Below are 26,569 nucleotides of genomic sequence, written 5' to 3' on the forward strand. Positions count from 1 at the left end.
CCCCTCACTGTCTTTAAATTCACTAAGCCAATCCAATAGACAGACTTTTATCCGCCTCGAGCCCCCAATTTGTTATGGTCCAGGGTTTAGAGAACCCCAAAGTGTATCATGGAGTTCACCTGACCCACAAATTTTAATAGATTGTGGTTTGGGGAGCACACGGCCCACTCTACAGGTGTGGTACAGCAGAAATGGAAAAGTATTTTTTAAAGCAAAACAATGTTTATTCTATGAACTCAAGTTAACCTTTTTAAGTCATACAGTGAACATCTTAGCAACCATTAATTCAAATACAACCCCCAAAGACTACAACACTAAGTCATCCTTTAAGCTTTCCTTTTAACATCCATAAGACTTAAAAAATAACTTTTAACAGAAGCACATCAGGTTAAAGTCACTACTGACGCTACTACTGGGCGGCAAATGTGGAGAAGGTGCGGAGCTGGGTCAGAGGGGTTGATTCCCAGTAGGTCAGAATGGAGGAGCGTTTGTGCAGGGGGTCAGGACTGAAAGCACGAGCAACAGCGCCGCTCCCGATAGCCCCGGGGAAATACTCAGGGAGTCTGGTAATAATAGCTTCATTGAGAATTTGGAGGCAGTTTCGCCAACACTTCAGGTTGGGTGGAGGGTCAAGGGAACTGCTGATTTGGGGGAACCACAGATTTGAGCCAAGGAGGTAGGATGGAAATTTTCGGAAATGGGAGAAGGGGATTAAGACACTAAAAGATTTGTTTCTTAGGGGGCGGTTTGCAGGATTGAAGGAATTGGAAGCGAAGTATGGGCTGGAGCAGGGGGAAATGTTCAGGTACATGCAAGTTCAAGATTTTTGCTAGAAAGGAGATACAGAGCTTCCCGGTGGAACAGGCCTCCACATTGCTGGAGGAGGTGCTGACGACAGGGGGACTGGAGAAGGGGGTAGTGTCAGAGGTTTACGGAACTATTTTGGAAGAGGAGAAGGCACCACTGGAAGGGATCAAAGCAAAGTGGGAGGAAGAGTTGGGAGAAGTTATGGAGGGGTTCTGGTGTGAGGTGCTCCAGTGGGAGGGAGGGCCGCTAATCACGTTCATATGCTTTGGTCCTGACAAAGCTAGAGGATTACTGGAAGGAGGTTTTTAGAGTATTTTCCAAGGTGGTGCATGTGAAACTGGACCCGGGTCCCCAGGAAGCCATATTCGGGGGTGACGGACCAGCCAGGGTTGGAAACGGGTGCGGTCACAGATATCGTAGCCTTCGCTTTGTTGATCGCCCGAAGGTGGATCCTGTTGCGATGGAGAGCAGCCTCTCCACCCTGAGCCCTGGCGTGGCGGGGGGACCTGCTGGAATTCTTGACTCTTGAGAAGGTTAGGTTTGAACTGAGGGGAAGGACGGAGGGGTTCTACAATTCATGGGCATTATTCATTATGCACTTTCAAGAACTGGATAACATCAAACATAATTGGGGGGATGGGTGGGAGGGGGCTGTGTGCATTAAGGATGATTATGGGTGATTCCTGATTCCTTTTTGTCATTTGTTTATGTAAACATGTGGGCTCATGTTTGGGGTTTGGTGGGAGGAAGGGATCGTTGTTATTGATATGGGGTGTCATGTGAGAGTATCTTTAAGACATGGATGTTTAAGCAATGTACCTTTAAGAAAACAGTGACATCAGAGAGTGGGTGGGGCTGAGCTCAGGTCAGCCATTTTGCAGTTTAGTTTTGCAGTTTAAAAAGCAGCTTGTGTGTGCCTGTGTGTTTCCAGCGAGCTGCAAGTTTGAAAAGAGCTTGGGGAGTGTCTGTGTTTGCAGTGAGCTGGATCTCTGCCATAAAAGACCATCTCTGGATCATTTGGGTGATTTAAACTAATAATAGTGAAGCCTTTAACCTGATGTGTTTAAAGGTGTTAAGTCTCTTGGAAGTTTGAAGGAACATTTTAAGGAATTATTTACTGTTGCAATATTTTCTGAGTTATCTTTGAAGTAAGGGGTGTTAAGAGATCCAATGTTTATTTCAGATGTTAAGTTGAGTTCATGGAATAAACAGTGTTTTGTGTTGAAAAACCCACGTGTCCATAATTGGAATCCAACACCTCGGGAAAAAGTTGTGTGCTAGGAAAACCAACAAATCCATTAAAGGGAGAGGTTGGTTGAACTCCATGATACATTTTGGGGTTCTGAAAACACCTCGCCCATAACACGGGATTGACAGATTTGTTGCCGATTATTGTTTATTGTTGGTGGGTGTAAATTTGGGAGAAAATGTGAAAAACGAGGAGAATAAAAATATATATATTTTTTAAAGTCACTACTGAGAACAGGTATTAGTTTTAAATCACCAAAGGATCAATTTACAGTTTTTAGATTACAGAGAGACATTCATACACCTTCTGGCTGTGACTGCAGCTATCCAGCCCTGAAAACGAAACTAAAACACACCCTGAAGCAAACAGCCTAAAACGAAAGTAAAAAGCTGGCAGACAGCCCAGCTTCACCCACACTCTGACATCACTGCAGTAATAAGCACCCATTTCTTAAAGGTATACTGACTACAGATATTTATATACACACCCATTTATATTTGGATATTTATATTTCTTAAAGGAACTCTCACATGACACTTTGTTTGTAATCATAAGTGTTTATATATATATAGAACAAATAAAACAAAGAACAATGCAGCACAGGAATAGGCCCTTCGGCCCTCCAAACCTGCGCCGATTACGTATCCTATCTAGACCAACCGCCTGTATCCTTCTATACCCCGTCTGTTCATGTGCCTATCCAGATAAGTCTTAAAGGTCACTAACGTATCTGCCTCAACCACCTCACTTGGCAGTGCATTCCAGGCCACCACCACCCTCTGTGTAAAAATCCTTTCCCGCACATCTACACTGAACCTTTCCCCCTCACCCTGAACCTGTGCACTCTTGTAATTGTCATTTCCGCCTGGGAAAATGCCTCCAACTGTTCTATACCCCTAATAATTTTATAAACTTATGTCAGGTCGCCCCTCAGCCTCCATCTCTCTAGAGAGAACAACCCCAGTTTATTCAATCTCTCCTCATAGTTAATACCCTCCATACCAGGCAACATCCTGGCAAACCTTTTCTGTACTCTCTCCAAAGCCTCCACGTCATTCTGGTATTGTGGTGTCCAAAATTGGACACAGTATTCCAAATGTGGCCTAACCAACGTTCTATATAACTGTAACATCATTTTCGAGCTTTTATATTCGATACCCCATCCTATGAAGGCAAGCATGCCATATGCTTTCTTTACCACCATTTCCACCTGTGCTGCCACTTTTAAGGATCTGTGGACCTGCACTCCCAGATCTCTCTGTGTCTCTATGCTCTTGATGGCTCTTGATGTTAACTAAGTTCTTAGAATAAAGCTTGTTTTGATTAAACTGACTGGGAAAACTGCTGAATCGCACTTGAAGTGAAGGCTCTTGTGCTCATCCTAGCCAAATTCAACATAAAGGTTGTAGGTTAGGTGGACTTCATAATGTACTTTGGAGTTTTGAAGCCCTGGCCCATCACACTAGCCGCTTCTTTTAAGGTCCTAGGATGATGTCCATTAGGACCAGGGACCTGTCAGCCCACAGTCCAACAATTTGCTCAATATCACTCCCCTGGTGATTGTAATTTTCCTGAGTTCCTCCATCCCTTCTATTTACAGGTTTTCTTGGGATGTTAATTGTATTCTCTATGGAGAAGACTGTCATAAAATAACTGTTCAGTTAATCCATTACCAATTCCCCAGACGCACTTTTTATAGGACCAACACTCACATTGTTAACTCTTTTCTTCTTTAAATGTCTGTAGAAACTCTTACTTTCTGTCTTTCGATATTTCTATCAAGCTTTGTCTCATACTCTACTTTTTGCTTCATCATCAATCTTTTGGTCATTCTTTGCTGTTTTTCATATTCTGTCCAATCCTCTGACGTGTCACTCATCTTTGCGCAATTACACATTTTTTCATTATACCATATTCAACTTTTTCAGTTAATCATGGATGCTGGGTCCTCCTCTTGGAATTGTTCTTTCTTGTTGAAATGTACCTATTCTGTGTATTCTGAAACATCCCTTTCAATGTCTGTCACTGTATCTCTGTTGACCTCTCTCTTTGCCTAATTTGCCAGTTTACCGTTGCTGGCTCTGCTTTATGGCCTGCATAATTGCCATTATTTAAGTTTAAAATGCTAATCTTAGACCCATTCTTCTCTCCCTCAAACTGAATATAAACCTCAATCATATGATCACCACTAGAGTGCCTTCACTGTGAGGTCATTAATGAATCCTATCTCATTGCACAATCCCAGATTTAGATTGGCCTGCTCTCTGGTTGACACCAAAACCTGCTGTTCTCAGAAACTGTCCCAAAAATAATTCTACGCATTCCTCATCGAGGCTAACTTTGTACATCTGATTTTTTTCCAGTTTATATGTACGTCAAATCTCCCACCCCAATTATCGCCGTACCTTTCTGACAAGCTTCCATTGTTCCTTTTATTAATAAAGGTATTTATTCCAAACATACACAACAACCAAATACACAGTCCATCAAAGCATAGTCAATAGTTTGCATAGTTTCCCCCCTTTTAAACCCTACTCTTGCCCTCACCCACCCCGCACCCCTGACAAACAGCTCCTCAAATAAAGTCACGAACGGCCTCCACTGCACCGCAAAACCCTCTTCACACCCCCTCAACTTGAACTTAATCTTCTCCAACCTGAGAAAGTCGTACAAGTCCCCCAGCCAAGCTGCCATCCCGGTGGCGTATCCAATTCGGCAGGATCCTTCGCCGCGGCGGCAATCGGAGAGACGAAGGCCACAACATCGGCCCCCTTCCCCTATAGCAGCTCCAGCTCCTCCAAAACCCCAAAGATTGTCACCATAGGGTCCGGCCTAATCTCAGCCCGCACTATCCTTGATAACGTCCTGACACCGCCTCCCAAAAGCTCTCCAGCTTCTCGCTACCCCAGAACATGTGGGAATGATTCGCCGGCCCCCGTCCGCACTTCTCACACCCATCAGTCACCCCCTGGAAAAACCCACTCCTCCTCGCCCAACTCATGTGCAGCACCTTGAACTGAATCAAGCTTATCCTCGCGCAGGAGGAGGTTGAGTTCACCCACCGCATTGCCTCACACTAGAGTCAACAAAGAACAAAGAAATGTACAGCACAGGAACAGGCCCTTCGGCCCTCCAAGCCCGTGCCGACCATGCTGCCCGACTAAACTACAACCTTCTACACTTCCTGGGTCGGTATCCCTCTATTCCCATCCTATTCATGTATTTGTCAAGATGCCCCTTAAATGTCACTATCGTCCCTGCTTCCACCCACCTCCTCCGGTAGCGAGTTCCAGGCACCCACTACCCTCTGCGTAAAAAACTTGCCTCGTACATCTACTCTAAACCTTGCCCCTCTCACCTTAAACCTATGCCCCCTAGTAATTGACCCCTCTACCCTGGGGAAAAGCCTCTGACTATCCACTCTGTCTATGCCCCTCATAATTTTGTAGACCTCTATCAGGTCCCCCCTCAACCTCCTTCGTTCCAGTGAGAAAAAACCGAGTTTATTCAACCGCTCCTCATAGCTAATGCCCTCCATACCAGGCAACATTCTGGTAAATGTCTTCTGCACCCTCTCTAAAGCCTCCACATCCTTCTGGTAGTGTGGCGACCAGAAGTGAACACTATACTCCAAGTGTGGCCTAACTAAGGTTCTATACAGCTGCAACATGACTTGCCAATTCTTATACTCAATGCCCCGGCCAATGAAGGCAAGCATGCCGTATGCCTTCCTGACTACCTTCTCCACCTGTGTTGCCCCTTTCAATGACCTGTGGACCTGTCCTCCTAGATCTCTTTGACTTTCAATACTCTTGAGGGTTCTACCATTCACTGTATATTCCCTACCTGCATTAGACCTTCCAAAATGCATTACCTCACATTTGTCCGGATTAAACTCCATCTGCCATCTCTCCGCCCAAGTCTCCAAACAATTTAAATCCTGCTGTATCCTCTGACAGTCCTCATCGCTATCCGCAATTCCACCAACCTTTGTGTCGTCTGCAAACTTACTAATCAGACCAGTTACATTTTCCTCCAAATCATTTATATATACTACAAAGAGCAAAGGTCCCAGCACTGATCCCTGTGGAACACCACTGGTCACAGCCCTCAAATTAGAAAAGCATCCTTCTATTGCTACTCTCTGCCTTCTATGACCTAGCCAGTTCTGTATCCACCTTGCCAGCTCCCCCCTGATCCCGTGTGACTTCACCTTTTGTACTAGTCTACCATGAGGGACCTTGTCAAAGGCCTTACTGAAGTCCATATAGACAACACCCACTGCCCTACCTGCATCAATCATCTTAGTGACCTCCTCGAAAAACTCTATCAAGTTAGTGAGACACGACCTCCCCTTCACAAAACCATGCTGCCCCTCACTAATACGTCCATTTGCTTCCAAATGGGAGTAGATCCTGTCTCGAAGAATTCTCTCCAGTAATTTCCCTACCACTGAAGTAAGGCTCACCGGCCTGTAGTTCCCTGGATTATCCTTGCTACCCTTCTTAAACAGAGGAACAACATTGGCTATTCTCCAGTCCTCCGGGACATCCCCTGAAGACAGTGAGGATCCAAAGATTTCTGTCAAGGCCTCAGCAATTTCCTCTCCAGCCTCCTTCAGTATTCTGGGGTAGATCCCATCAGGCCCTGGGGACTTATCTACCTTAATATTTTTTAAGACACCCAACACCTCGTCTTTTTGGATCTCAATGTGACCCAGGCTATCTACACACCCTTCTCCAGACTCAACATCTACCAATTTCTTCTCTTTGGTGAATACTGATGCAAAGTATTCATTTAGTACCTCACCCATTTCCTCTGGCTCCACACATAGATTCCCTTGCCTATCCTTCAGTGGGCCAACCCTTTCCCTGGCTACCCTCTTGCTTTTTATGTACGTGTAAAAAGCCTTGGGATTTTCCTTAACCCTATTTGCCAATGACTTTTCATGACCCCTTCTAGCCCTCCTGACTCCTTGCTTAAGTTCCTTCCTACTTTCCTTATATTCCACGCAGGCTTCATCTGTTCCCAGCCTTTTAGCCCTGACAAATGCCTCCTTTTTCTTTTTGACGAGGCCTACAATATCTCTCGTTATCCAAGGTTCCCGAAAATTGCCGTATTTATCCTTTTTCCTCACAGGAACATGCCGGTCCTGAATTCCTTTCGACTGACACTTGAAAGCCTCCCACATGTCAGATGTTGATTTGCCCTCAAACATCCGCCCCCAATCTATGTTCTTCAGTTCCCGCCTAATATTGTTATAATTAGCCTTCCCCCAATTTAGCACATTCATCCTAGGACCACTCTTATCCTTGTCCACCAGTACTTTAAAACTTACAGAATTGTGGTCACTGTTACCGAAATGCTCCCCTACTGAAACATCTACCACCTGGCCGGGCTCATTCCCCAATACCAGGTCCAGTACCGCCCCTTCCCTAGTTGGACTGTCCACATATTGTTTTAAGAAGCCCTCCTGGATGCTCCTTACAAACTCCGCCCCGTCTAAGCCCCTGGCACTAAGTGAGTCCCAGTCAATATTGGGGAAGTTGAAGTCTCCCATCACCACAACCCTGTTGTTTTTACTCTTTTCCAAAATCTGTCTACCTATCTGCTCCTCTATCTCCCGCTGGCTGTTGGGAGGCCTGTAGTAAACCCCCAACATTGTGACTGCACCCTTCTTATTCCTGATCTCTACCCATATAGCCTCACTGCCCTCTGAGGTGTCCTCCCGCAGTACAGCTGTGATATTCTCCCGAACCAGTAGCGCAACTCAGCCTCCCCTTTTACATCCCCCTCTATCCCGCCTGAAACATCTAACCTATTTCCCCCTCTAACTCCTCCTCCAATTTACGCTTTATCCTCACTACCTGTGCCTGGCCCTGGCTCCCCCAACCATCCATATATGTCCCCAATCCTACCCTTCCCCAAATCGTGAGAGAGCAGCAGTTGCTCCAACAGCGTGAACTCCGGTAACTGGGGGAACGTCTGCCACTCCTTTCCCGCAAAGTCCCGGACCTGCATATACCTAAACTCTCTGCCTCTCGGCAGCTCAAACCTCTCCCACAGCTTGTCCAGCCCCACAAGCATTCCCCTCCGAAAATATATCCCGAACCCGGTCCAGCCCCGCCTCCCTCCACTTCCCAAACATCCCATCCATCCCCCCGGTTTAGACCTGTGGTTCCCAACTTATCCTATTTGAAATGCCTCCTCAACTGGTTCCATATCCTGATCGTTGACTGCACCACCAGACTCCCCATATACTTCCCCGGGGCTAACAGCAACGGAGCCATCACCAACACCCTCAGACTAGAACCTTTCCAGGACTCATTCTCCAACCTATCCCATTCAGCCCATCCCCCCCTCCCAACCAACGCCTCACCTTCTCAGCCCAGTAATAATACATCAGGTTGAAGAGCGCCAACCCCACTTTCTGTCTCTGCCTCTCTAGCAGTGCCCTCTTCACCCTCCGTACCTTTCTGCCCATATAAACTCTGATATCAGTGCCTCCACCCTCCGGAAGAAGGCCTTAGGGTGAAAGAACGGGAGGGTCTGAAAGACAAACAGGAACCTTGGCAGCTCATCTTTACCACCTGCACCTTCTCCGCCAATGGTAAATGCAAAGCATCCCATCTCTTGAGATGCCCCTTAACCTCCTCCACTAATGCTGTCAAGTTCCACCTGTGCATCGTCACCCACTCATGCGTCATTTGAATCCCAAATACCTAAACCGCTCTCTTGCCACCTTAAACAGTAACACCCTCATATTTACCACGCCGCATTCACAGGGAACACCTCACTCTTCTCTATGTTCAGCTTGTACCTGGAGAAGGCCCCAAACCTCTCCAACAGGCCCATAATTCTGCCCATACTCTCCGGCGGGTCCAACACTAACAACAGCATGTCGGTCTGCATACAACACCGAATGCTCCCTGCCCCCCCTCACAATCCCTCGCCACTTGCCTGAAACCCAAAGGGCCATCGCCAAGGACTCAATCGGCAGTGCAAATAATAACGGTGACAGTGGGCACCTCTGCCTCATTCCCCTGTGCAGCCCAAAATACCCTGAACTCGTCATGTTCGCTCGCACTCTTGCTACCGGGGACGCTTACAAAAGATGCATCCATGCCATAAACTTTGGCCCAAACCTACCCAAAATTTCAAACAGGTACCTCCACTCTACCTGGTCAAAGGCCTTCTCCATATCCATGGATGCAATAACCTCCGCCGCCCGTCCCTCTGACGGAGTCATAACTACATTCAACAGCCTCCTAATGTTGCTGGAGAGCTGCCTCCCCTTCACAAAACCTGTTTGGCCCTGAGGCCACCTCTGGCACACACCCCTGCAACCTACACAATAATAATAATAATCTTTGTTGTCACAAGTAGGCTTATATTAACAATGAGATGGGCCAAAAGACCCACACTCCAGTAGGTCCTTCCACTTCTTCAGGATCAGTGAAATCGCCGCCTGAGACAACGTTGCTGGCAACTCATCCCTCTCCACCACCTCACTGAACATTCCCCACAGGTGGATAGCCAAATGTGTTACAAACTGCTTAAAAAACTCTGCCGGAAATTCATCCTGCCCCGGGGCTTTCCCCGACTGCATTCCCCTAATTCTATCCATCACCCCCTTAGCCCCAACGGCTCCTCCCATGCCTGCCTCTTCCCCTCCTCCAGCTCTGGGAACTCCAACTCATTAGAAACCGCCCCATATCCCCCACCTCTGCCCCCAGCTCGGCCTTAAACAACTTCTCATAGTACCCTCTGAACACCTCATTTATCTTTTCCGGCTCTGACACCAACTGTCCCTTGGCCACTCTTACCTGCAAAATCTCCCTAGACGCTGCATGACTTCGCAATTGGTGGGCCAACATATGACTCGCCTTCTCCCCATACTCATATTGCAACCCCCCTCGCCCTCCACAGCTGCCCCACTGCCTTTCCCATTGTCAACCTATCACACCATCCCTGCAACCTCTTCCTCTCCACCACCAACTCCTTCGTGGGGCCGTCCAGTATCTCCTGTCCACCTCCACTATCTCATCTAACAGCTGACGGTGCTCCTCCCTCCTCCTCCTATCTCTATGCGCCTTAAACAAAATAATCTCACCTTGGAGCACCGGCTTCAAAGCTTCCCAAAACATGGCCGCCGACACCTCTTCATTTTGATTGGGCTCCACATAATTCCTGATTGCCACTCTCACCTTTTCACAAAGCACCTTGTCTGCCAGAAGTCCCAAATCAAACCTCCACCCTGGCCTTTGCACCTGCCCCGAATTAAGCCTTGCCTCCAGCCAATGCGGCGCATGGTTCGAAATCACAATCCCCGCATATCCACCCCCACGACCCCCATCAGCACCACCGATTCACCACAAAAAAATCAACTCAAGAGTACATGTGAGAGAAGGAGGAGTACTCCCTTCCTCTCGGGTTCCTGAACCTCCACGGACCCACCATCCCCATTCTATCCATTAACGCCATCCTCGGCCTTCCCATCGTATGGGAATTGACCTGTCCACCTTTGGCACAATCACATCGGTAAAATCCCCTCCCATGATCAGCTGGTGCAAATCTAAGTCTGGAATCACCCCTATTACCCTTTGTATAAACCCCACATCATCCCAGTTAGGCGCATAAACATTGACTAACACTATCTGCACCTCATCTAATAGCCCACTCACTATCACAAACTCACTTCCGGATCTCGCACCTCCCTGGCCCCCTCAACAAAATAGCCACCCTCCTCAACTTGGAGTCAAACCCCCAAGTGAAATACTTGTCCCACCCATCCTTTCCTCAGCCTAACCTGATCCTTCACCAGGAAATGCGTCGCCTGCAAGAAAATCACCTCCGCTCTCAAAGTCTTCAGTGTCATGTGAATGTCCCTTTCAGAAAAGTGTGTTTATAAAATAGCTGCAGTGATGTCATTGTGTGGGTGGAGCTGAGCTGTGTTACTGACTTTTTACTTTCGCTTTGGGCTGGAAGCTCTTTTTGGCTCTGGGTTTAGTTTCGCTTTCAGTTGGAGAGCTGCATTCAAACCAAGCAGATGTGTACTGATCTCGCTCTCTGTATGTTAAACAAGGTGTTCAGATCACTTGATAATTTAAAAGTGATAACTGTTCTCTGTAGAGAATCCCGCCCACTATCTTTGTTAAAAAGTATTTTGGCTTATGGAAGTTGTTAGGAAAGTTACTAAGGGTTACCTATAGAGTATTGTATCTTTTGGGGGGATTATCAGTGTTGGTAGTTGATAAACTGTTTGCTGTGTGTTTATAAAGTGTTATCTGAATTCAGAGAATAAACATAGTGTTTGTTTAAAAATACTTTAGATCTCTGTTGCATCACACCTGTAAAGTGGGCCCCTGTACTCCCCATAACCAAAATCTATTAAAAGTTGTGGGTCAGGTGAACTCCATGATACACTTTGGGGTTCTCTATACCCTGGCCAGTAACATGTGCAAAAACCAGGGACCTCTTGACCGGACCGTTTAACCATGGACATTCCACGTCACAATTCGTACCTGAGGTTTGCTCCTACTCCCCGCTCTATCGTCCGACGTCATCCCCCTTTGGTTCTGCCTCGCCCAATTCCACGGTGAACCTGCCACATCCAAGATGGCTCCCACCCAGCCCATGACTACGCTCATCCTCCAAACCTGCCACGTTGCACTTCCCCTTCTCCTCCCCTCCCTCCCCCTCCCCAAACCTGGCCAACCCTCGCGCCCTCCTCCCCCACCACACTCCCATTCATTAGCATTGCTTGTTATAACATAATAATCTTATAATAATCTTTATTGTCACCAATAGGCTTACATTAACACTGCAATGAAGTTACTGTGAAAAGTCCCCAGTCGCCACATTCCGACGCCTGTTCGGGTACACAGAGGGAGAATTCAGAATGTCCAAATTATCTAACAGCACGTCTTTCGGGACTTGTGGGAGGAAACCTGAGCACCCGGAGTAAACCCACACAGACACAGGGAGAACGTGTAGACTCCGCACAGAGACCCAAGCCGGGAATCGAACATGGGACCCTGGAGCTGTGAAGCAACAGTGCTAACCACTGTGCTACTGTGCTGCTAGCGTGGCGACTCCCGCCCAAAGGCCCCCCCGCACACTCCCCCTCCCCCCACCAACCCCACCTTAGCCTGTGCAACAGGCCCCCAACCACCCTGAATAATGACAAAACCATCAACACAACCCAAAGGGCCCCATCTAACACACCCTTACACAAAAAAAAACATCAGAATTCATAAATAACTTCCTCCAAAGAAACAAAAGGTGGGATGGGGGGAGCGATTGCCATCTACAAGATACACTGTAGCTCACCAAGGCTCCTTACACAGCGGCTTCAACACCACGATCACTATTATCTAGACTCCATACCTTACAGCACTGAGATTATCTTCAGCACATATTCTGCAGAGTTCAAAAAGGCAACTTACCACCACCTTCCTAGAAGAAATTAGGGATAGCAAGAAATGCTGGCTGAGTCAGCTCTGCCCACGTCCTGTAAATTAATCCAGTTAAAATTCCTCCCCTTATTCTTACCCCCCCTCCACCCCAGACTCTTCCCCCATCTCCATTCATGCCCTTACACTTCTCCTGTATCCAGGTCCATCTAAGCCCTTCCTCAAACTATTCCCTTCTCCCTACCTCAAACACTGCCTATTCTCCCACTCATTTACTCCAAGTCGCTCCGAGGCTCAGTCAATGGTCATCGACTGAGGGTCAACTCCTCTTACTCTGCTACACAGTTCAGTGCTCCATGCAAAATCACAGAATGATTTACAACAGACAGTGGCCATTCAGCCCATAGTGTCCCTGCCGGCTCTCCGAATAAGCAATGCACCTTGCTTTCCCCCCCATAAACCTGCACATTCTTCCTTTTCAGTTAATAATCCAAATTATATGGAGTGCCTCAATTGAAGCTGTCTCTGTCACCATCACGAACACACAGAGGCTAAGTTTCAGTTAGTCTGATGGCCAATTCCTAGTGATCTATCTTGCTCTGTGGCTCAGTTACTGTTATTCTGAACTTCAGCCCCTGTTGTATTTTATTTTGGCCTAGTATCTCGGAGCTTCAGTCCCTGTTAATTTATTACTCTGACCTTTAGTCTGCAGCACTCTGTATTACTCCAAAGCTCAGAGCGGGCCCTCTTTTCCCAGTACTTACGTAAAGCATGCCACTCATCCTGCCGGATGGTCATGGTTAGGTTAAGTGGAAGGTTCCGTGGCACTGTCGAAGAGGAGTAGTGATACTTGACGGGAATACAGCGCTGTACGATTCCTGCAACACAAAGACACCATTTCACATACCACGCTGGTCAACAGTCTCCAATTGTATAAAACACAGGTCAGGCCACAACTGGAATATTGTGGGCAGTTCTGGTCACCACATTACAGGAAGGTCGTAATTGCTCTGGAGAGAGTGCAGAGGAGGTTTACAAAAATGTTGCCAGGACTAGAAAAGTGTAGCTATGAGTAGAGATTGGATAGGTTGGGAACATTTTCCTTGGAACAAAGAAGGCTGAGGGGTGACTTAATTGAGGTGTACAAAATTATTAGGGGTAGAGATAGAGTGGACAGGGTAAAATTGTTCCCCTTGGTGGAGAATTCTAGAACAGGAGACAGAGATTCAGGATAAGTGGCAGAAGGTGTAGAGGGGACATGAGGGAGAACCTTTTTACACAGAGGGTAGTGGGAGTCTGGAATTCGCTGCCTGAGTTGGTGGTGGAGGCAGAGACCTTAAACTCTTTTAAACAGTACCTGGATCTGCACCTTGAAAGCTGTAAGCCTCAGGGCGATGGACTGGGCAGGAAGGTGGGATTAGAAAGGGCACCTGGGTGTCCTCGGGCTGGCATGGACAAGGTGGGCCGAATGGCCTCCTTCTGTGCCGTAACTTTTCCATGATTCTATAACATTGCACGCACCTTTCACAGATTCTTACTCACATTGCCACCCACCTCAGACTGAGAGAGGACAACAACAAAGCCACACTCCCGACGCATTGTCCCAGTGGTAAAATACTCATACAGCTCTCAGCACCTCAGGCACGATTTTAGTAAAATATATTGAAACAACCAGGTGCCCACACTGCAGCAGTGTGGTGGTGGACTAATATAACATCCTAAACAGGGTTTCTGGACATGAATCGCTGCTTTTGTCTGCCTCTTTCTGCATATCCCAATCTGACCTCCTTTCCCAGGAAGTTGCTGGTGGTCTCTAACTGCCATTGAATACCACACTTCGCATCAGATAGTGAACTTTACTCAGGCACCAGCTCGGATAGAGTGACAGAGTGCAGGCCTGAAACTGCCACCTCTAGCAGTCGGACTGGAGCCACAGACTCGATTGGTAATTATTATACAAGCGTCACCATCCAGAAAACTCTGGCTGCTGCACATTTCTCAATGGTCCTAGGATCACCATTCACTATTTATCTCAGCACTGACGCTTGCCTCCCCATTTCTACATTAGCTTCAGGGTTCTTACTGCCAGATGTTTCCAGAACAAATATCAAATAACCCAGCTCAGGTACTAGATTATAAGTATAAGAGAGAAATATAAAAACAACCCTAACACCGTACGATTCTTCTTCGACGTGTTAAATGAAGAGCAAAAATCTACACTTATTCATTCAACATTCATCGCTCATCCACTGCACAGGTAATGTATAGGATTCAGATCACACTACACAAGTGTTTCAAACATAGGTATACCACGGGGTTAGATACAGAGTAAAGCTCCCTCTACATTGTCCCCATCAACCACTCCCAGGACAGGTGCAGCACAGGGTTTAGAAACAGAGTAAAGCTCGCTCTACACTGTCCCGATCAAACCCTCCTAGGACAGGTACAGCACAGGTTTAAATACAGAGTAAAGCTCCCTCTACACTGTCCCCATCGAACACTCCCAGGACAGGTACAGCACGGGGTTTAGAAACAAAGTAAAGCTCCCTCTACACTGTCCCTATCAAACACTCCCAGGACAGGCACAGCACAGGTTTAGATACAGAGTAAAGCTCCCTCTACACTGTCCCTATTAAACCCTCCCAGGAAAGGTACAGCACGGGGTTAGATACAGAGTAAAGCTCCCTCTACACTGTCCCGATCAAACCCTCCCAGGACAGGCACAGCACGGGGTTAGATACAGAGTAAAGCTCCCTCTACACTGTCCCCATCAAACACTCCCAGGACAGGTACAGCACGGGGTTAGATACAGAGTAAAGCTCCCTCTACACTGTCCAATCAAAAACTCCCAGGACAGGTACAGCACGGGGTTAGATACAGAGTAAAGCTCCCTCTACACTGTCCAATTAAACACTCCCAGGACACGTACAGCACGGGGTTAGATACAGAGTCAAGCTCCCTCTACACTGTCCCCGTCAAACACTCCCAGGACAGGTGCAGCACGAGGTTAGATACAGAGTAAAGCTCCCTCTACACTGTTCCCATCAAACAATCTCATGACAAGGACATCATGGGGTTGGATACAGTGTAAACATCCCTATAAAATGTCCCCAAAAATCACTCCCAGGACAGGTAGAGCCTGGGTTAGGAACAGTGTAAATCTCCCTCTACACTGTCCCCATCAAACACTCCCAGGACAGGCCCAGCATGGGGTTAGATACAGAGTAAAGCTACCTCTACACTATGCCCATTGAACACTCCCAGGATAGGTCCATCATGGGGTTAGATATAGAGTGAATCTCCCTCTACACTGTCCCCTGCAAACACTCCCAGGACATTTACGTTATAGGGTTAGATACAGAGTAAATCTCCCTATACACTGTCCCCATCGAAATCTCCCAGGACAGGTCCATCATGGGGTTAGATATAGAGTAAACCTCCCTCTACAATGTCCCCATCAAACACTCCCAGGACAGGTACAGCACGGGGTTAGATATAGAGTAAAGCTCCCTCTACACTTTCCCCATCAAACACTCCCAGAACAGGCACATTATAGGGTTAGATACACAGTAAAGCTCCCTCTACACTGTCCCCATCAAACACTCCCAGGACAGGTACATTATAGGGTTAGATACACAGTACATCTCCCTCTACACTGTCCCCATCAAACACTCCCAGGACAGGTACATTATAGGGTTAGATACACAGTACATCTCCCTCTACACTGTCCAAATCAAACAACCTCAGGATGTGGACATCATGGGGTTAGATACAGACCGATGCTCCCTCTACACTGTCCCCATCAAACAGTACCAGGACAGATACAGCACAGGGTTAGATACAGAGTAAAGCTCCCTCTGAACTGTCCCATTTAAACACTCAGCGACAGGTACAACAGGGGTATATGTATAGAGTAAAGCTCCCTCTACACTGTCCCCATCAAACACTCGCAGGACAAGTACAACAGAAGTTAGATATAGAGTAGTGAAGGGTAGGTCATGCCTCACAAACCTTACCGAGTTCTTTGAGAAGGTGACTGAACAGGTAGACGAGGGTAGAGCAGTTGATGTGGTGTATATGGATTTCAGCAAAGCATTTGATAAGGTTCCCCACGGTAGGCTATTGCAGAAAATACGGAGGCTGGGGATTGAGGGTGATTTAGAGATGTGGATCAGAAATTGGCTAGCTGAAAGAAGACAGAGGGTGGTGGTTGATGGGAAATGTACAGAATGGAGTTCAGTTACAAGTGGAGTACCACAAGGATCTGTTCTGGGGCCGTTGCGGTTTGTCATTTTTATCAATTACCTAGAGGAAGGCGCAGAAGGGTGGGTGAGTAAATTTGCAGACGATACTAAAGTCAGTGGTGTTGTCGATAGTGTGGAAGGATGTAGCAGGTTACAGAGGGATATAGATAAGCTGCAGAGCTGGGCTGAGAGGTGGCAAATGGAGTTTAATGTAGAGAAGTGTGAGGTGATTCACTTTGGAAGAAATAACAGGAATGCGGAATATTTGGCTAATGGTAAAGTTCTTGGAAGTGTGGATGAGCAGAGGGATCTAGGTGTCCATGTACATAGATCCCTGAAAGTTGCCACCCAGGTTGATAGGGTTGTGAAGAAGGCCTATGGAGTGTTGGCCTTTATTGGTAGAGGGATTGAGTTCCGGAGTCAGGAGGTCATGTTGCAGCTGTACAGAACTCTGGTACGGCCTCATTTGGAGTATTGCGTACAGTTCTGGTCACCGCATTATAGGAAGGACGTGGAGGCTTTGGAGCGGGTGCAGAGGAGATTTACCAGGATGTTGCCTGGTATGGAGGGAAAATCTTATGAGGAAAGGCTGATGGACTTGAGGTTGTTTTCGTTGGAGAGAAGAAGGTTAAGAGGAGACTTAATAGAGGCATACAAAATGATCAGGGGGTTAGATAGGGTGGACAGTGAGAGCCTTCTCCCGCGGATGGAAATGGCTGGCACGAGGGGACATAGCTTTAAACTGAAGGGTAATAAATATAGGACAGAGGTCAGAGGTAGGTTCTTTAGGCAAAGAGTAGTGAGGCCGTGGAATGCCCTACCTGCAACAGTAGTGAACTCGCCAACATTGAGGGCATTTAAAAGTTTATTGGATAAACATATGGATGATAATGGCATAGTGTAGGTTAGATGGCTTTTGTTTCGGTGCAACATCGTGGGCCGAAGGGCCTGTACTGCGCTGTATCGTTCTATGTTCTATGTACACTGTCTCCATCAAACACACACAGGACAGGCACTGCATGGGGTCAGATACAGAGTAAATCTCACATTATACTGTCCCATGAATCACTCCCAACATGTTTGTCCAGAATAATGGACTAGACAAGCAACAAGAGAGGGCAATGGCAATAGAGGGCAAGTCGACGGGGTTAAACAACCTAGTGTACGGAGGCACAGAGTGGGAGTAGACTGCAACACACTTCCCAGGAGGGAGGGAGCGCCTGGCAGCAAAGAGGGGAAGAACAGAATTTCAGGGGAAACAAAGGGCAAGAAGTGTGGGGGGGGGGGGGGGGGGGGGGGGGGGGGGAGAGGGTTAGGTGGGGTTGCTGGGTTAAGAGGATAGAGTGGGGGCCTGATCCTAGGTAGAATACCCTTCCAAAAGGTTGGTGCAGACTCGATGGGCCTAATGGCCTCCTTCTGCACTGTAGTGGTACTATGATTCAAAGGGCTGGTGAAAAGATCTAGAGTCCTCGCCCATCAAGAGTCTGAGTGTGGACATCGCCTTCCTACAGGAGACACAACTAAGGGAGGGAGGCCAGCTGAGGGTAAGGAAGGGCTCGGTGGGACAAGCATTACATGCATGCTTGGTCACTCGGGCAAGGGGGGTGGCCATATTAGTAAACAAGACAGTTTAATTTACGGCGATGGACACAGTCACGGACCAAGGAGGGTGATTCAGTATGGTGAGAGGGACCCAGTAGTCTTGAAAAACATATACGACCTGAACTGGGACAAAACAGAGTTTGGCAAAAAAAACAATGGACGAAATCCCTGACCTAGACACCCACCAACTCATCATTAGGGAATGACTTTAACTGCGTACAGCAGGTATTTTCAAAGTGGGGGTCACGGCCCGGGGTGGGTCGTGGGAGGGTGTCGGGCGGGTCGAGGAGCCAGCCATTGCGACGTTCCCGATCATGGGAATTCACACGCAACAGCGGCAGCAGCTGGCTTTTAACAATGTGAGCGGCCGCAACCAGCGAATAAACTGCGAGCGCACTGCGCATGCCTGCCTGCTCATCAGTGCGCATGTGGACCGGGAGTGTTGGTGCCTGAACCCGGGGTCAAAGTGTGATCGCGGCATGGCAGCGGCTGACTGGGTGGTGATCACCGATGATGAGCAAGGCGATGACGTTGATCTGTTTTGCATCCCTAAACATTACTCAAATGATCTGGAGCGAATATATCCCTTGGCAAGGGATATAATGAAAGCCATGGGAAATCATCACATCATCATCCTCTGTGCACTGAAGAGTGGCTAGAGGTTTTTTGCTGAACTTTTAGACTACATTAAAACATAGAATCGAAACAGTGACCAGTCAATCCCTATGACGGTGGACAACATCCGCTTGAAGAGTTACTGTAATGATCAGTCAACAGGGGAGCTACTCAGAGTTTACCGACTGAGGTACGAAATCCACACTTTCCTCCTTGAGAAATTGTCCTCTCTGGCTGATTTGTTTGGTGATGAAATTTGGATGCTAACTATGACTTACCTTGCAGACATCTTCTCAATTCTAAATGAACTGAACCTCAAAATTGCAAAGGAAGGATGATGATTGCTTTCGGCACTGTGAAGAAATTGCAGCTCTCCAAAAGTCATTGAAAGTTTGGCAATTGCGAGTGCAAAGCCAAAATTACAACATGTTCCCCACATTGCTGCGACGCATCGAAGAAAACAGCAACAGTAAGGAAACTTTCAATGGACTGGCAAGCCTGACGCCAAATGAAGCTGACTGTACTTCTGTGCCTCAGCTTTGACAGTACGTTAAAAACAGGACAAAAGTCAATGAAACTGTCAGCATTCTGGAGTAGCGTCTCCGAGGAGATTCCGGAGCTGAGTAAAACAAGCAAATTGTTGCTTTTGTCCTTCACAAAGGCCTACATGTGCGAGGTTGGATTTTCCGTCCTCACAAAGATGACGTTGGCACAAAGGAACCGGCTGAATCCTGCACCCGATATGCGCATAGCCCTCTCCTCCTGTGTACCTGATTGGAGTGAGATTGTGAGGGCCAAGCAGGCTCACCTTTCGCATTAAAGGTAAGAGAAAATGGTGGATCACAAAGGTCGGCTGGCGTGGGTTACGAAGTTTAGCCAGCCTGGGTCATGAAGTTCGACCGCCGTGGGTCCTGAAGGTTGACCAGTTGCTAAAAATGGGTCCCCAGAAAAAAAGTTTGAAAAACACTGGCGTACAGGGCCTGACAATGCATAGATCCAACCCCAGGGTGAGAGTCATAGGAGGAATGGCTCGTGAGCTAAATACCTTCATGGAGTAGAAGGGGGCCGGGGGGGGGGAAGTACCATCCGAGATTCAACCATCCAAGATTCAACCATCCGAGAAATAAAAGATTCTCCTTTTGCTCCCACGTGCACAAGGCTTACTCGTGAATAAGCTTTTTAGTCATAGAGAAAATGGTGCTTCCAGGGGTAACAAGGGTGGAATACTTCGCGATTGTAATATCTGACTGTGGTAGTCTGTATTAGGGGTATTACGGTACCTAGGTTGAGGCTGTAAGACCATTGGTGTGGGAGGTACCTGAGACATGAAGATAATTGGTGAAGACTACCTGCTGGTTCCGCCCAGTAAGGCGGAGTATAAGAATCTGTGTCTCCCTAGCAGCCGCATTCTGTACCTGCGCTGCTGGAGGAAACATATAGTCCAAAAAAGCCTTCAATTGTCATCCAATCTCACTTCTGGAGTTATTGATCGAGCATCAATTTATTGGACTAGATTTTAAAGGACGGAGCTCCGAATCAAGCCGGAATGTCTGCTACTCAGCCCCCACGCGGCAAACTCAAATGTGCGGGCTGCGGGCGTCGCCATCTTCTTTTTCCACAGCCATGTGTGGGCCTGGGCGCCATCTTGTTCCCCAGGGACCACATGCGATGCGTGGGCGCCACCATCTTGCCCACTCCCAGCCATGTGTGACCCTTGGACGCCGCCATCTTGGCTGGAGTCTCAGGACCCCGATTCGGATGACCACACACTGCCCGAGGAAAATCTCCAACTTTTACGACTCGGTGACCCTGGACCAGTCTCGGCCACGAACACTCTCGACCGCGACGACGACCGTACTCATCAACGGGCGCAAAACATCCTGCCTGATCAACTACAGGAGAGCTTCATACACCCCAACACGGTAAGACGCTGTTCTCTTCCCATACACCCAGTTAACCAAAAAATCTTCCTGGCCTCCGGGTCTCACTCTGTAGAGATCAAGGGGTTTTGTGTAGTGAACCTTACGGTCCAGGGAAGAGAATTAAAAAATTTCCGACTCTACATCCTCCCTCACCTCTGCGTTGCCACGCTCCTGGGATTGGACTTCCAATGCAACCTCCAGAGCTTAACTTTTAAATTTGGCAGCCCTATACCCCCCTCACTGTCTGCAGCCTCGCGACCCTCAAAGTCGACCCGCCTTCCCTTTTTGCGAACCTCACCCCGGATTGCAAACCCGTCGCCACCAGGAGCAGACGGTACAGTCCCCAGGACCGGACCTTCATTAGGTCGGAAGTCCAGTGGCTACTGAAGGAAGGTGATATCGAGGCTAGCAACAGCCCCTGGAGAGCTCAAGTCGTGGTTGTAAGGACCGGGAAGAAGCACAGGATGGTCATCGATTATAGCCAGACCATCAACAGGTATACCCGTACCCTCTCCCCCGCATATCTGATTTGGTCAATCAGATTGCACAATACAAGGTCTTTTCCACGGTGGACCTCAAATCTGCCTCCCACCAGCTCCCCATCCGCCCGGATGACCGCAAGTACACTGCATTCGAAGCAGATGGGCGGCTCTACCACTTCCTAAGGGTTCCCTTCGGTGTCACAAATAGAGTCTCGGTCTTCCAACGAGAGATGGAACGAATGGTTGACAGGTACGGTTTGCGGGCCACGTTTCCATACCTCGACAACGTCACCATCTGCGGCCACAACCAGCAGGACCACGACACCAACCTCCGCAAATTCCTCCATACCGCAAAAACCCTTAACTTGACCTACAACAAGGATAAATGCGTGTTTAGCACTGACCGTCTAGCCATCCTCGGCTACATAGTGCATGATGGAGTTATAGGCCCAGACACTGAACACATGCGCCCCCTCATGGAGTTTCCCGTCCCTCCCTGCTCCAAGGCCCTGAAATGCTGCCTGGGATTTTTTTCATATTACGCCCAGTGTGTCACCAACTATGCGGACAAGGCCCGTCCGCTAATCCAATCCTCAGTTTTCCCCGTCGGCAGAGGCACACCAGGCCTTCAGCCGCATAAAGGCTGACATCGCAAAGGCCACGATGCACGGAATCGACGAATCCCTTCCCTTCCAAGTCGAGAGCGATGCGTCCAATGTAGCTCTGGCGGCTACCCTCAACCAAGGCAGGGCAGGCCCATGGCCTTCTTCTCACGCTCCCTCCATGTTTCAGAAATCCTTCATTCGTCCGTTGAAAAGGAGGCCCAGGCCATAGTAGAAGCTGTGCGGCATTGGAGGCATTACCTGCCCGGCAGGGGATCCCCACTCCTCACTGACCAACGGTCGGTAGCTTTCATGTTCGATAATGCACAGCGAGCCAAGATAAAGAACAATAAGATCTTATGGTGGACGATCGAGCTCTCCACCGACAACAATGAGATCTTGTATCGTCCCGAGAAGCTAAACGAGCCTCCTGATGCCCTATCCCGCGGCACATGTGCCAACGCACAAGTGGACTGACTCTGGGCCCTCCATGAGGACCTCTGCCACCCGGGGGTCACTCGATTCTTCCATTTTATCAAGTCCTGCAACCTGCCCTACTCCCTTGAGGAGGTCAGGACCGCCACCAGGAACTGCCAAATCTGCGCGTAGTGCAAGCTGCACTTCTACAGGCCAGAGAAAGCACACCTGATAAAGGCTTCCCGTCCCTTTGAACGCCTCAGTATGGACTTCAAAGGGCCCCTCCCCTCCACCGCCGCAACAAGTACTTCCTGAACGTGATTGACGAGTACTCGCGGTTCCCATTCGCCATACCCTGCCCCGACATGACCGCAACCACCGTCATAAAAGCCCTCCACAGTATCTATACCCTGTCCGGTTTCCCCGCCTACATACACAGCGATAGGGGGTCCTCCTTCATGAGCGACGAACTGCGTCAATTCCTGCTCAGCAAGGTCATCGCCTCGAGCAGGACGACCAGTTACAACCCCCGGGGAAACGGACAGGTAGAGAGGGAGAACGGAACGGTCTGGAAGACCGTCCTACTGGCCCTATGGTCCAGGAATCTCCCAGTCTCCCGCTGGCAGGAGGTCCTTCCCGATGCACTCCACTCCATCCGATCACTGCTGTGTACCATGACAAACTAAACACCTCATGAACGTCTCCTTGTCTTTCCTAGGAAGTCCTCCTCCGGGACCTCGCTCCCAACATGGCTGGCAGCTCCCAACATGGCTGGCAGCTCCTGGACCCATTCTGCTCCGCAAACACGTGTGGGTGCTCAAGTCGGACCAATTGGTAGAGAGGGTCCACCTCCTTCACGCTAACCCTCAGTACGCCTACGTAGTGTACCCTGACGGCCGGCAGGATACGGTCTCCCTACAGGACCTGGCGCCCGCTGGATCCCCACCATCCACACCCTCCCTTCTACCGGCGCACCCCACGGCTGCCCCCTTTCCAGGTGGATTGGTTCTTCCACTGGTCCCACCCAGGGGTGATGAAGCTACCGAAGAAGTCAAAGTCACGCTCCAGGAGTCACGGATACCCAATCCGGCACCTGCATCACCGCCGAAACTGCGACGAACACAGAGGACGACCAGGGCTCCCGATCGACTAATTGCTTCATTCTGATATGTACATGTAAAATGAATACTGTAAATAGTTGTGACATGGAATAAGGCAAAACACTGCACCAGCGACGGGTACCACCATAACCTCTACCACTGAATGACAACAAAGAACAAAGAACAAAGAAATGTACAGCACAGGAACAGGCCCTTTGGCCCTCCAAGCCCATGCCGACCATGCTGCCCGACTAAACTACAATCTTCTACACTTCCTGGGTCCGTATCCTTCTATTCCCATCCTATTCATGTATTTGTCAAGATGCCCCTTAAATGTCCCTATCGTCCCTGCTTCTACCACCTCCTCCGGTAGCGAGTTCCAGGCACCCACTACCCTCTGCGTAAAAAACTTGCCTCGTACATCTACTCTAAACCTTGCCCCTCTCACCTTAAACCTATGCCTCCTAGTAATTGACCCCTCTACCCTGGGGAAAAGCCTCTGACTATCCACTCTGTCTATGCCCCTCATAATTTTGTATACCTCTATCAGGTCAACCCTCAACCTCCTTCGTTCCAGTGAGAACAAACCGAGTTTATTCAACCGCTCCTCATAGCTAATGCCCTCCATACCAGGCAACATTATGGTAAATCTCTTCTGCACCCTCTCTAAAGCCTCCACATCCTTCTGGTAGTGTGGCGACCAGAATTGAACACTATACTCCAAGTGTGGCCTAACTAAGGTTCTATACAGCTGCAACATGACTTGCCAATTCTTATACTAATGCCCCGGCCAATGAAGGCAAGCGTGCCGTATGCCTTCTTGACTACCTTCTCCACCTGTGTTGCCCCTCTCAATGACCTGTGGACCTGTCCTCCTAGATCTCTTTGACTTTCAATACTCTTGAGGGTTCTACCATTCACTGTATATTCCCTACCTGCATTAGACCTCCCAAAATGCATTACCTCACATTTGTCCGGATTAAACTCCATCTGCCATCTCTCCACCCAAGTCTCCAAACAATCTAAATCCTGCTGTATCCTCCGACAGTCCTCATCGCTATCCGCAATTCCACCAACCTTTGTGTCGTCTGCAAACTTACTAATCAGACCAGTTACATTTTCCTCCAAATCATTTATATATACTACAAAGAGCAAAGGTCCCAGCACTGATCCCTGTGGAACACCACTGGTCACAGACATCCAATTAGAAAAGCATCCTTCCATTGCTACTCTCTGCCTTCTATGGCCTAGTCAGTTCCGTATTCACCTTGCCAGCTCACCCCTGATCCCGTGTGACTTCACCTTTTGTACTAGTCTACCATGAGGGACCTTGTCAAAGGCCTTACTGAAGTCCATATAGACAACATCCACTGCCCTAACTGCATCAATCATCTGAGTGACCTCCTCGAAAAACTCTATCAAGTTAGTGAGACACGACCTCCCCTTTACAAAACCGTGCTGCCTCTCACTAATACGTCCATTTGCTTCCAAATGGGAGTAGATCCTGTCTCGAAGAATTCTCTCCAGTAATTTCCCTACCACTGAAGGCTCACCGGCCTGTAGTTCCCGGGATTATCCTAGCTACCCTTCTTAAACAGAGGAACAACATTGGCTATTCTCCAGTCTTCCGGGACATCCCCTGAAGACAGCGAGGATCCAAAGATTTCTGTCAAGGCCCCAGCAATTTCCTCTACAGCCTCCTTCAGTATTCTGGGGTAGATCCCATCAGGCCCTGGGGACTTATCTACCTTAATATTTTTTAAGACACCCAACACCTCGTCTTTTTGGATCACAATGTGACCCAGGCTATCTACACCCCCTTCTCCAGACTCAACATCTACCAATTCCTTCTCTTTGGTGAATACTGATGCAAAGTATTCATTTAGTACCTCGCCCATTTCCTCTGGCTCCACACATAGATTCCCTTGCCTATCCTTCAGTGGGCCAACCCTTTCCCTGGCTACCCTCTTGCTTTTTATGTGCGTGTAAAAAGCCTTGGGATTTTCCTTAACCCTATTTGCCAATGACTTTTCGTGACCCCTTCTAGCCCTCCTGACTCCTTGCTTAAGTTCCTTCCTACTTTCCTTATATTCCACGCAGGCTTCGTCTGTTCCCAGCCTTTTAGCCCTGACAAATGCCTCCTTTTTCTTTTTGACGAGGCCTACAATATCACTCGTCATCCAAGGTTCCCGAAAATTGCCGTATTTATCCTTCTTCCTCACAGGAACATGCCGGTCCTGTATTCCTTTCAACTGCCACTTGAAAGCCTCCCACATGTCAGATGTTGATTTGCCCTCAAACATCCGCCCCCAATCTATGTTCTTCAGTTCCCGCCTAATATTGTTATAATTAGCCCTCCCCCAATTTAGCACATTCATCCTAGGACCACTCTTATCTTTGTCCACCAGTACTTTAAAACTTACTGAATTGTGGTCACTGTTACCGAAATGCTCCCCTACTGAAACATCTACCACCTGGCCGGGCTCATTCCCCAATACCAGGTCCAGTACCGCCCCTTCCCTAGTTGGACTGTCTACATATTGTTTTAAGAAGCCCTCCTGGATGCTCCTTACAAACTCCGCCCCGTCTAAGCCCCTGGCACTAAGTGAGTCCCAGTCAATATTGGGGAAGTTGAAGTCTCCCATCACCACAACCCTGTTGTTTTTACTCTTTTCCAAAATCTGTCTACCTATCTGCTCCTCTATCTCCCGCTTGCTGTTGGGAGGCTTGTAGTATACCCCCAACATTGTGACTGCACCCTTCTTATTCCTGATCTCTACCCATATAGCCTCACTGCCCTCTGAGGTGTCCTCTCGCAGTACAGCTGTGATATTCTCCCGAACCAGTAGCGCAACTCCGCCTCCCTTTTACATCCCCCTCTATCCCGCCTGAAACATCTAAATCCTGGAACGTTTAGCTGCCAATCCTGCCGTTCCCTCAACCAGGTCTCTGTAATGGCAACAACATCATAGTTCCAAGTACTAATCCAAGCTCTAAGTTCATCTGCCTTACCCGTAATACTTCTTGCATTAAAACATATGCACTTCAGTCCACCAGACCCGCTGTGTTCAGCAACTTCTCCCTGTCTGCTCTGCCTCAGAGCCACACTGTCCC

The 26,569-nt window shown here is 48.4% G+C and overlaps 1 protein-coding gene across 1 annotated transcript in view; it reads right to left on the bottom strand.

Annotated features, from left to right (window-relative positions):
* The window catches only part of LOC140430940 (transmembrane protein 178B-like), a 125,472-nt gene that overhangs the window by 87,350 nt on the left and 11,553 nt on the right, over window positions 1-26,569 (bottom strand). The window contains exon 2 of the mRNA XM_072518770.1: window positions 13,236-13,349. Coding sequence (XP_072374871.1) covers window positions 13,236-13,269 — 34 coding nt within the window. The 5' untranslated portion in view covers window positions 13,270-13,349. The remainder of the gene's footprint in view (window positions 1-13,235; window positions 13,350-26,569) is intronic.

The sequence above is a fragment of the Scyliorhinus torazame genome, chromosome 10 (assembly GCF_047496885.1).
Source record: "Scyliorhinus torazame isolate Kashiwa2021f chromosome 10, sScyTor2.1, whole genome shotgun sequence".
NCBI lineage: Eukaryota > Metazoa > Chordata > Chondrichthyes > Carcharhiniformes > Scyliorhinidae > Scyliorhinus > Scyliorhinus torazame.